Genomic DNA, 9635 nt, shown 5'->3' with positions numbered 1-9635 from the left:
CAGGGCTCCTCTTCCTCCCGGAGCCCAGAGACTCCACCAATGCCCCTGAGGGTGCTGTCCCGTCTGTCCGTCCCCCCTCCCCCGGTACCTGATAGGCTCATGTCCCCTGATTTCAGTGGGACCATGCAGATGTGCCACCTCTGCCCTGCTGGAGGCTGGCGACCAGCCCTGCTCGCACCATTCACAGCAGCAGTTCCCATTCTTGAGACGCTAGCTGGGCCCAGGCACATCAGGACCGTGCTCCCGGAGCCAGGCAGAGAGCAGAGGGACTGATCTGGCCCGGGAAGAGCAGAGGGTGCCAAGGAGGCAGCTTGCACAGCAGCTCGGTCAGCGTGCCCAGGAGCAGGCACAGCCATGGGCAGTGGGCAGAAGCACAGCCAGCCCGCTGCCGTGCTGACGCGAGGGCAGCCCCCTCGCCTCCCAGGGGTGCCAGGCTGTGCTGGCACCTTCCTCCGCAGCATGCTGCCCCGGGGCAACACCCTCTCCTCATCCAGCCCTCGGGATGGGGAGGCTCTGCCCAGCAGTAACAGGGCTAGAAAAGGTCATTGGTCCCTTTCACACCACCGGTCAAGGAAGCCTTTGGGCCATGGACTCCAAGCCTGGAATCAGGCTGCAGGGATGGGTGCAGGAGGGACATGCCAAATGATCTCACGGAGACCAGAAAGCTGGTGACAGCAGCTGCTCAGGCACCTAGTTCTCATGCTCTGGGATGCAGGACGGTGGGGTTTGCTGCAGCAGCACCAGTAAGGTAAGGAGAAAGGCGAGGGATGCCCTGAAGGCAGAGCACATCTCAGTTGCTGTGCATGAGAGTCTTGGGGAGGGAGGGATGAGGGATACAGAGGTGCTCTGCTGCCTGACCAGCTTTAGAAGGGGAAACTGGGCAGCCAGGAGAGAAGGCATCAGGGAAGCGAACACAGGAAAACCCACTCAGCAAACACGCTGCACACACAGCGCAGTTTCCCAACCACACTGGGCAGGCAGAGCCCACCCTGCTCTGCTGCAACGGCTCCCACAACCCCACAGAGGCAGCAGGGGTCATACGTAACCCCCCAACACCATCTCTGGTTGCCGGTTTCTCCTGTAATCCCGTTCCTTGGCTTCATCCAGGAAAAGGGAGTAGGGTGTCAACGTGAAACGAAGGAGTGCAGCCGGAGCAGGCTGTGCTGCAGTCTCCCATCTAGCAGAGCTGGGTGGGAGGTGGTCCCCAGCTCCCAGCTGCACCTGGAGGTGTCAAACATCTATATATAGTGCAGGAGAAGAGTCAACGCACGCCAAGACGCTGCCCCAGAGGCCCGGGAGGGGTTGCTGGACCACCCCCCCGGCCAGGGCAGCGTGTCCCAGGTGTAGGGTGCACTCTGCGGTGCTCACCCAAGGGTGAGCAGCTGGGTGGGAGACATGTGAGAGCACAGGCACGTGGGGGACCCCGCTCCCCTCCATCCCCTGCAGAGCCGGGGCAGGGGGGGCTCAGCACAGCCCAGGTGGGCTCTTTCCTGTGGCAAAGAGCCCCCCTTTGCAGCCCGCTGGTCTTCACTGCTCCCTGGAGCTGGCAGGGCAGGCATGGGTGCTGCGTGCCAGGATGCACGTGGGTGCAGGGGCTCCCAGGCCCTGGGCCAGTCAGGTTTTGGCACACTTGGACATCACAAGCTTAAGCAGGAGGTAAAAGGAAGCCAGGAACAGGGAAGACTCCCTGAGCTTTATTATCTTCAGAAGAAACCATTGGCATTGCCTGCATTGGCTCCAGCTGTATCTCCCCCTTCCTCCCTCGGCCAGGCTGGCCTTGGAGACACATCTCCCCGGGTCCCCCAGCAGGCAGCCGGGGTGGGATGTCCCCCAGCAATGGCCCTGGACTGCAGCATGCAGTGAAGCAGCACAGCTTCTCAGAGGAAGGGCTGACAGCAGCAGAATGCTGGCCTGCCCAAAGGGACAAAAGATGTCTCACACACACCTGCTGGCTAAGGGGCTTGCATCCCCCAGCACAGCTATTTCTCCCCTTCTGGAGCCCAGAGAAGTGCTGCCTCTGGTCTGCTGGAGGGTTCCTCACTTCGTCCATTATCCTGTCTCCCCTCTCTCATCCATTCTGCTGGGATCACCCTCTTGGCCAGCTCCACGTAGACACCGTTCTCCTGGAAGGGAGAGGGGTGCTGCAAGGAACAAGGGGCAGGGTGTGAGTCTCACCACGGGTATCACAGCCCATTTGGGGGGCTCAGAAGGCAAGGGATGCTGCTGGCTGGTGGGGGGAGTGAGGTGCTCTCGCCCTGGCGAGGGGACCAGTGATGTAAGGGGTCACCCCAGCCCTACAGCTGCATGCCTTGCTGGTGCCTGCCGCGGCTCAGGGCAGCTGCTTGCCTGCTCACCATGGTTATGTACGTCTCCTCGGCTCTCCTCTTCTTCCCTGCATCCCGTTCAGCCTTGGGAACCTCAGCTCCGGGGATTGAGGAGTAAAGTGCTTCCTATGAGGGGGAGATCAGGATGCTTGGAACTGAGTGGTCCCCAAATACACGAGGGCCACCTTATCCCAGTCACAGGGCTGGCACCAGGAGCCACAGCTGTGGCCGGCCGGCAAACAGCACCTCGTGCTCGGCCAGCGCGGGATCCCCTCCCTCAGCCTCCCCAGACCATACACCCCATGTCAGTGATCCTTCTGTGTCCCGATGACACACAGCCTTAGCTAGTGATGAGACAGCAACCATCCTGCATGGAGATAACCCTGGCTTCAGCCTCAGAGGGAGGCCCAGGACCCCATCTCCCCCTGGCAAACCTCTTGGCTCCCAGGCATTTGGCTACTGCAGGAGCGTTTGCTCCATCAGCGCTTCCTCTTGAAGTTAAACTTCAAGCCAAATGGCAGGACCAGCAGCTCATTCTAACCACCGCATGCGGCCAGCAGCACAGCAAGGACCCCGCAGCTCCCCTGTGCATGCCATGTCCCTAGCTGGGGGTAGCCAGCCATGTGCCACGGTGTGTGCACAGCCGGGCACACTCAGTGCCTGCAGCCTTGCATGCCCCAATCCCTCCCCTTCTCCCACCTCTCCTCCCTCTCTTCAGTTCCTGTGGTTGTGGCAGCATCCCAGGGCACAGCAGGCACACCCTGCCCACCGCTCAGCCCAGCCTCAGCTCTCACCTCTGCTTTGCTCTTGCTGCCACCATTTCCAGTCCTCTCCAGGGCTGTGTTGGCTGTAGACCTTGAGAGAAGGCAATGGCGGTGTCATCTCTGGCAAGAAGCATTGCCTACTCCTTCCATCCCTGCCCTCCCTCTTCTGGGATGCTGGGATCCCTTTGCACATGCCTCGGCCAGGCCAGCCCCGCTGCTGGCCCACCAGGAGCCCAGGAGGTTTGGGAGCAAAGGGGAGACGGGCCAGGGCGGCGTGACACCAGAGGGCAGCAGGAACCTGCACCCCACGGAGATGAACCTTCTGGTTCCCACAGCCCAGCCCTGCTCGGGGCATGGCAGGCTGGCACTCGGCCGGGGAGAACAGTGCAGGAAGGCTTCAAGGAGGTGCTTTGCTCAGCCCCACAAACCCAGAGCTAGCGTCGGTACCTCTTCCTCAGGCTGAGTCCGGCCAGGAAAGCCAGCACAACAGCCACACTGCCACAGCCCACGGTCACAGGCCAAAATGCAGTGTTTCCCGGGGCTGCAGCATCCTGGGCGCCTGCTGCTCCTTGTCCTGCTGGAGAGACACCAAGGCAGGGGGTATTACACACAGGGACCCCGGCTCTACTGCAGAAGAACCATAGTGGAGGTCTGAAAGGCTCCAGAGCCTCTACAGCCCCTCTGTGTGGGGCCAAAACAGGGCAATGGGAGTCACAGGGCATGTACCTCTCTGTCCCGTGGGGCTGACGTGCAGCACTGTGTGGTTCTTGAAGATGCTGCTGCACTGGAGCAGCCGGATCTCACAAACGTACGTGCCGCTGTCATTCACCTGTACGTCCTGCAGCTGAATAGAGCCATCCCAGTGGGATACGTCCCCTCGCCACTGTGCCCGGTCCCGGTAATGACCCACAGGGATGCTATGGTTGCTGTAGTAATAAAGCACCACCTCCTCCTGCCAGGGCACAGACAGCATCAGCTGAAAGGAGCCCCACAGAAGGACACTGCCCTGCGTTTCTTCCCTGCTCAAGAGCCCTCCGATCTGCGCTCGGACCCCTCTCCCCTAGAGGCACTTGCCACCAGGACGAAGCACCCAGTGCTGTGGTTCCCCTGCAGTGCAGGGCCACAGGGAGTAGCGGAGGTGTCTGCTGCCACACGGGGAACCTTTCTCCCCCTCTCATGGCCTGGGCCAGGCAGATGGATTTCCCCACAGCCTCCCAAGAGCAGCAAGGCTGTCTCGCTCACCCTCCCCTGCTGCCTCCACCCCTGCCCTTCTCCACCACCCACCCCACGGTTCTGACCCACCTTCTGCGTGCCGGCTCCTGCCATGCGCAGCCAGTCCACTTTGGCCATCGTCCAGCCCCTGGCCACTGGGTCTAGGAAGAGGCACTGCAGCAGGACAGAGTCCCCAGCGCTAGCTCGAAGCTGAGGCTCCATGAACACCCAGCCAGCCAGCCCGCTGCATCGCTCTGCCAGGGACAAGGACAGCAGGATGAGTCCAGGGAGGACAGCCAGATGCAACCTGCCTATTCCCATAGATATCTCCTCTCCAGATAAGCCTGGGGCTAATGGCACTGACCAGTCCAGAGCACAACAGGGAGGCCCTGCTCCGTGTGCGGGCAAAGCCTCTCCCTGAGCCCTGCTTTTGGCGTGCCTGGGATGCAGGGCAGCACATCCTCCCAGCCGCCAGAGCAAGGGCTGCTGCGCTCGCTGAACAAGCCACACAGAAGGGAAGTGGGGAAGCACAACCCCAGCCCTCTGCGTCTCCGAGCCAAAGCCTGTAGCTCCTGCAGGGGTTGTTCCTGTGGAGTCACTGGCTGGGAGAACCAGTGCTGCTCTCATTTACACCAGGCCAGGGGCAATTCAGCTGCTTTGCACGAAGTTCCTCTTTCACAACCTGCTCATTTGGCTTCCTTAGCCCTTGCTCACAGGCTCCTGACCTGGGCTTAGACTTGTCTGCCACATACTACTGCTTAGGGCTTCTAGAGAAGCCGGACAGTGTGGGGAAAGAAAAACAAAACAGAGAAACATCAAAGAGCGCAGAGGTGACACCACCAGCATGAAGCAGCTGCCGACATGGCGGGCTGCAAAGTGTGCAACAGGAAGGGGAAACAAGTGGGGCAGAAAACGCCACTGGAGCTCGTCAATAAAAACCCCACATGCCTCAGAGTTTGCACTGGCAACACCTAGTAAGTCACCAGGCTGAGGCTCTGGCACTTGTTTGTCAAGAACTAGGTGAGCTGAGTCAGTGGGGAGCTGCTCAGACAGGTAGACTTCTCCAGGTGTCTTAGCCGCTCTGCTCAGTCTGTCCACAAGCCACCACGGGCTCGGCCCTGGCCAAGTACCAAGTACTTGTCTGATGCCCTGTAAATAATATATGCAAAGTGCTACAGCTTCTCAAACAGGTTTCTTTTGGTCTTGACCAGCTGTGCAGCTGAAAATGACAAATATTTGCCAGCGGAGAAGACCAAGGGAGCCAGTTGCCTCGAGCAGAGCCAAAATCAATACCTTGGAAACCTTTCCCTGTATTTAGACTTGGAGCCCGGCAGAGCTAAGTACAGGACTCCATCCAGGGATGCTGTTTCAATTTGAAGCCTAGATTCTCAGAGTGTGAGCTCTGCAGGAAGGGAACATGCAGCACCCAGAGACCAGAGGGGTTAATGGTACCCAGGAGCTTCCAGCTCTGTGCGCCTGTGGAACCCCAAAGGGTTCCCACTGCAGGAAGAGAGGAGCCAAAGGTCTTTCAGCAAAGGCAAAGCAGGCAAGGTAAATAAGACCACCAGAATGGCTTACAGCTTACCCAACCATGTCAGCACCAGAGTCAGGCTCAGCAACACCTTCATCTTATTCTAAAAAGAACAGCAGAGGTGATGCCTTGCATCGGTTTCCCCTGGGGCAGGACACCAACTTGCAACACAACTGATCCCCAAGGTCAGAAAAAGCTTTCCTTCAGTTCTTCGGAGAGGGACACGGTCTTTGCTGCCTGGATGTTCAGCCTCTCAAGTTTGCCACTATTCCAGCTGAGAGCCTGAAACTCAGTGAAGCACAGATGTCAGATATGTCTCTGGTTTGAGACTGCTCTGAGCCCTGGAAAGGAAGAGAGAGCGTAGGGGGGGAGGGCTCTCAGCCTGAAAAAACTTTGCATTTTCCCCTAAGTAATGAAACTTTCCGGTGGTTTGGGGGTCGAGTCTCTAGCATCTGAACAGAGATGTTCATAGATGTTAACTCTGCTCAGAAAGCAATAGGATGTTTTTCCTACTACACGCTCAGAGAACTTGGGCCCTAAAAACGCAGACCCTGTACTCTAGAAATAACCCCCTTGCTCCAGGGCACTGCCCATGGTGAGAACTGCTGGAACCCTTCAGGGTCTGTTCAGACAGTGCCACGTTGGGTCGCTGTATTCAGTTTGACCTGTTGCACATTGCTCAAAATAAAGCCAACATCTCCTTTCCACACACAGACATCCCCGGCAGCCCGAGGAAGGGCTGGCTGTCATCATTAGGAAGATGCCAGCCAGTGCTGGCATCACAGCAAGGCAAAAGTCAGTACCCTGCTTGCTGCGTCCCTGCTCCATGATTCAAAGCTATGCCCATTCAAAAGTTATAAACATTTAAGGGCAAAAGGTTATTGAGAGAAGCCCTCCCACCTGGAGAACCTGTACATTACAGTTGAATTTGAGGCTGCCCTTACCAGCACGTTTTCCAATACATACACTTTGCTGCAGAAATAGAAAGACAACAAGAGCTGAATCATCTCTGAAATCTTGCTAGCTTCTCTCCTTTTCCTGCCATCACGCAAGTCAGAGCATCTCTAGGACCAGCTTCAGTATGGCTTGGAAGTGGAAAAGGTCCCACATATTCTCCCCAGGAAACAGCCGTGAAAGGGACTTAAGAGGAAATAGGTAGGTGACCATCTGCCATTATTCCTGTCACTCTCCGAGGTTCCCTTTGGTGCTGTGGAGCAGAAAGCACAGTGACAGATCTGTGCTCCTGGGACACCAAGTTTCCCAGGGCAGCGCCTACGCCCTTGGCACTCCACGCAGAACCGATGGCGACAGTAACACCAGGTGCAAAGGGCAGCAGGGTGGTGAGAGGGGACGTGCCAGCTCTGTGCAGGGCACTGTGGAATGGCAGGAACAGCTCCTGCAGCTCTGCAGAGTGCAAGCAGTGAGCAGGGAAAGCCTCCTCCCTGCCACTGCTCATCCCCTAAGAAAGCTTCTGCCTCTTTACATGGCCAAATGTGTTTGCTAATTCATGTTTCTTTCCAAATACATTTTTCTCGGTGAAGGAAGCTCAGAAACACCCTGAGACTGGCTCAGACTGGGATGACCGACCTGAATTAGCTGCTGGGGGACCACAGATCTGTTCTAGGCTGAGAAACAGTTACTACAGCTTTCCAGTCAGTGCCTGGCATTCCTGCCTGCAGTTGGTGAGTAAAACCACCTCTGCCCTTCCCACAAACAAAATCCTGAAAAGCAGCAGCAAGCCTTCTGGAATTCTCTTAAGTTTGCCTTTCAAACAAGACAACCCGTTTGGGGGTTGGGTTTTTTGGAGGTGGAGGGGGGAGCTGTGCGGTTTGACTGCGCTTTGCAGCTCTGCCATGACACAGTTTGCTGTACAACCTGCGCTTGGGCACACACGACCTACAAACACTGCAGAATTCATGCTCAGCTCCAAAGCTCTCAGCCAGTGCAGCATATCTCACTGCAGCAGGCCACAGCATCCTACTTTCCAGCTACGCTGCCAAAAGCTGCAGAACTCAAGCAGAGCTACGCCCTCCCAGGAGCACCCCCATGCAGGACCCAAAATAGGAGCTAGATTGAAAAAAAAAAAAAAAAAAAAAAAAAGAGAGAAATAAGTCCTCAGCACACAGAAGCCTGCGTACCGGGATGTCTGCACTCAGAACTTCACGATTTCTCTGTAGCTGAGCTATTGAGGTTCTGGTCCTTACCTGTCATCAGATCCTTCCTGGACTTATTATGCTGTTTCTCAGAATAAATTCTGGTCCTGTCTGTGAAAAACATTTTTGCAGGGTTTCCCTCCGTGACATGCGTGAGGAAGTGGGTGCTGTGCATGCACCAGCTGAAGACAGCACCCACTCACCCAGGCTGTTATATATTACGGTGCTGACATATCCAAATCCTCCTGCAGGATAATTGCCTTTACTAAACACGTTGCAGGGGGAAAATACATGATAGCACACTGCCTTCACATTCTTCTGCTTTTGCACATGGTATCTGAATCCTCAGGACTTCTGTGCTCCCTAGCTCTTTTCAGGAAAAATAAATGAAAAAAAAGTAAATATGGCAAACAATACTCACGTAGTGTGGCTTGGGACAGTCAGCTTGTCTCTTGCACAATGAGTTCTTCAGTGGTTAATTTGGAGTATCTTAAAAAAATCAGTTGCTTAATCGTCTTGAGGCTGTACTTGCGAGACATTTGCCTTACCAGTCTTTGGTTTCGAGTCTCTTACTTCAGGTTCATTTTGGTGGTCGCTTTCAACTTAGAAGAGGAAGTTAAGAGCTAGTCTGAGGTACTGACAAATCAGAAGGGACTGCTAGAAACGTTGAGGAGAACTACAGATGTCCATGTCTGCGAGCAGATGATGGGCATGCAGCTTCATCAGAAGATGCTTCGGAGGTACAAGATAGGGTTCGGTCCTGCCATCGTGGCAGACTGATCTGATCAGTCGTTATGTGGTAAGGCAAGGACAGAGAGATGCTTGGCAAGCAAACCCTTTTTGCAGCCTGTGCTCCCTTCTGGTTTGTTCTGGGATCAGACCTGATTAAAGAACTACCACTCCTGCAGACAGGACCTTGTCCTCACGAGGTACCGGCAACACATGACACCAAGAAACTTTGCTGAGTCCTGCTCCTGGTGCTACCAGGAGCCGCAGGCATCTTCAGGGCAAAAGGGCCATTGTCAACACACTTTTCACAGCACAGTTGGCTGCTCCCTTTTGAAACACACACAAGACACACGGCATGGACCGCTTTCAGCTGGCATCTTCCCCACCAGTCACTTTGAAAGCATGTTTTTATCCTTCCTCTTCTTCTGGAGTACCATGACAATCGCAGGTCTCTAACCCTAATATCAGTAGTTTTAATGGCACACAGAGCAACTGCCATACGGCTAGCAAAGGAAGAGAAATTAAGTCTTGTTCGTGCTCAACACCATTCACAATCCACAGTGCTATTAGCTTCAAGGTGGCAGTTTAGCTTTGCACCAGGAAGAGATGTGCCCAGCATCTAGCCCACTCTTTGCAAAGGGCTCAGAGTTGAAGGCAACATTTTGCAGACAAGTCATTCACTTCCCAAAGAACTCAATGATGCGTTACTGCTGAAAGTGGAACAACAAAGCCACTTCCTCTAGGCTGCACATCCTACCAACATCCTCTCAGGCAAGTTTTGCTTGGGAGACATGGTATCATCAGGAAGCACATGCTGTTTTAAATTGCTTTATAGTAGACAGGACAAAAATCTATTTCTTTATCTGGAGACACGATCTACAACCAACCTGCTTTGCAGTCAGGAGCTTCAACCACCTGTAAT

General features: G+C 55.4%; 1 protein-coding gene across 4 annotated transcripts; it reads right to left on the bottom strand.

Annotated features, from left to right (window-relative positions):
• Window positions 1–1656: 1656 nt before the first annotated feature.
• Window positions 1657–9386, bottom strand: JAML (junction adhesion molecule like). Of its 4 annotated transcripts, none has more exons than XM_037409648.1 (8): window positions 8406–9386; window positions 5886–6113; window positions 4391–4554; window positions 3815–4040; window positions 3536–3665; window positions 3119–3179; window positions 2355–2450; window positions 1657–2141 (listed from the first exon to the last, which is right to left on the bottom strand). In XM_037409648.1, the coding sequence occupies exons 2-8, from the start codon at window positions 5926–5928 to the stop codon at window positions 1980–1982; spliced, it is 882 nt and encodes a 293-aa protein (XP_037265545.1). In that variant the 5' UTR covers window positions 5929–6113; window positions 8406–9386; the 3' UTR covers window positions 1657–1979. The 4 variants fall into 4 exon arrangements, with proteins under 4 accessions (XP_037265545.1, XP_037265546.1, XP_037265543.1 ...); XM_037409649.1 differs by lacking the exon at window positions 8406–9386 and adding an exon at window positions 8036–8353; XM_037409646.1 differs by lacking the exons at window positions 5886–6113; window positions 8406–9386 and having other exon boundaries at window positions 3536–3662; window positions 4391–5872.
• Between the last annotated feature and the right edge of the window lie 249 nt (window positions 9387–9635).

This window comes from Falco rusticolus, chromosome 16, assembly GCF_015220075.1.
Source record: "Falco rusticolus isolate bFalRus1 chromosome 16, bFalRus1.pri, whole genome shotgun sequence".
In the NCBI taxonomy this organism is placed as follows: Eukaryota; Metazoa; Chordata; class Aves; order Falconiformes; family Falconidae; genus Falco; species Falco rusticolus.
This window is presented reverse-complemented; position numbering and strand designations above follow the sequence as displayed.

Bases quoted from the DNA above. Each gene is read 5' to 3' on its own strand.
- JAML (XM_037409645.1), bottom strand. From the start codon at position 4,927: ATGAGAGCAGCACTGGTTCTCCCAGCCAGTGACTCCACAGGAACAACC. The intron at 3,666-3,814 runs GTACATGCCCTG...GTGTCTCTCCAG, and splicing joins CAGCCCCACGGGACAGAGAG to CAGGACAAGGAGCAGCAGGC. The intron at 2,451-3,118 runs GTGAGAGCTGAG...TCCCCCTCATAG, and splicing joins GCAGCAAGAGCAAAGCAGAG to GAAGCACTTTACTCCTCAAT.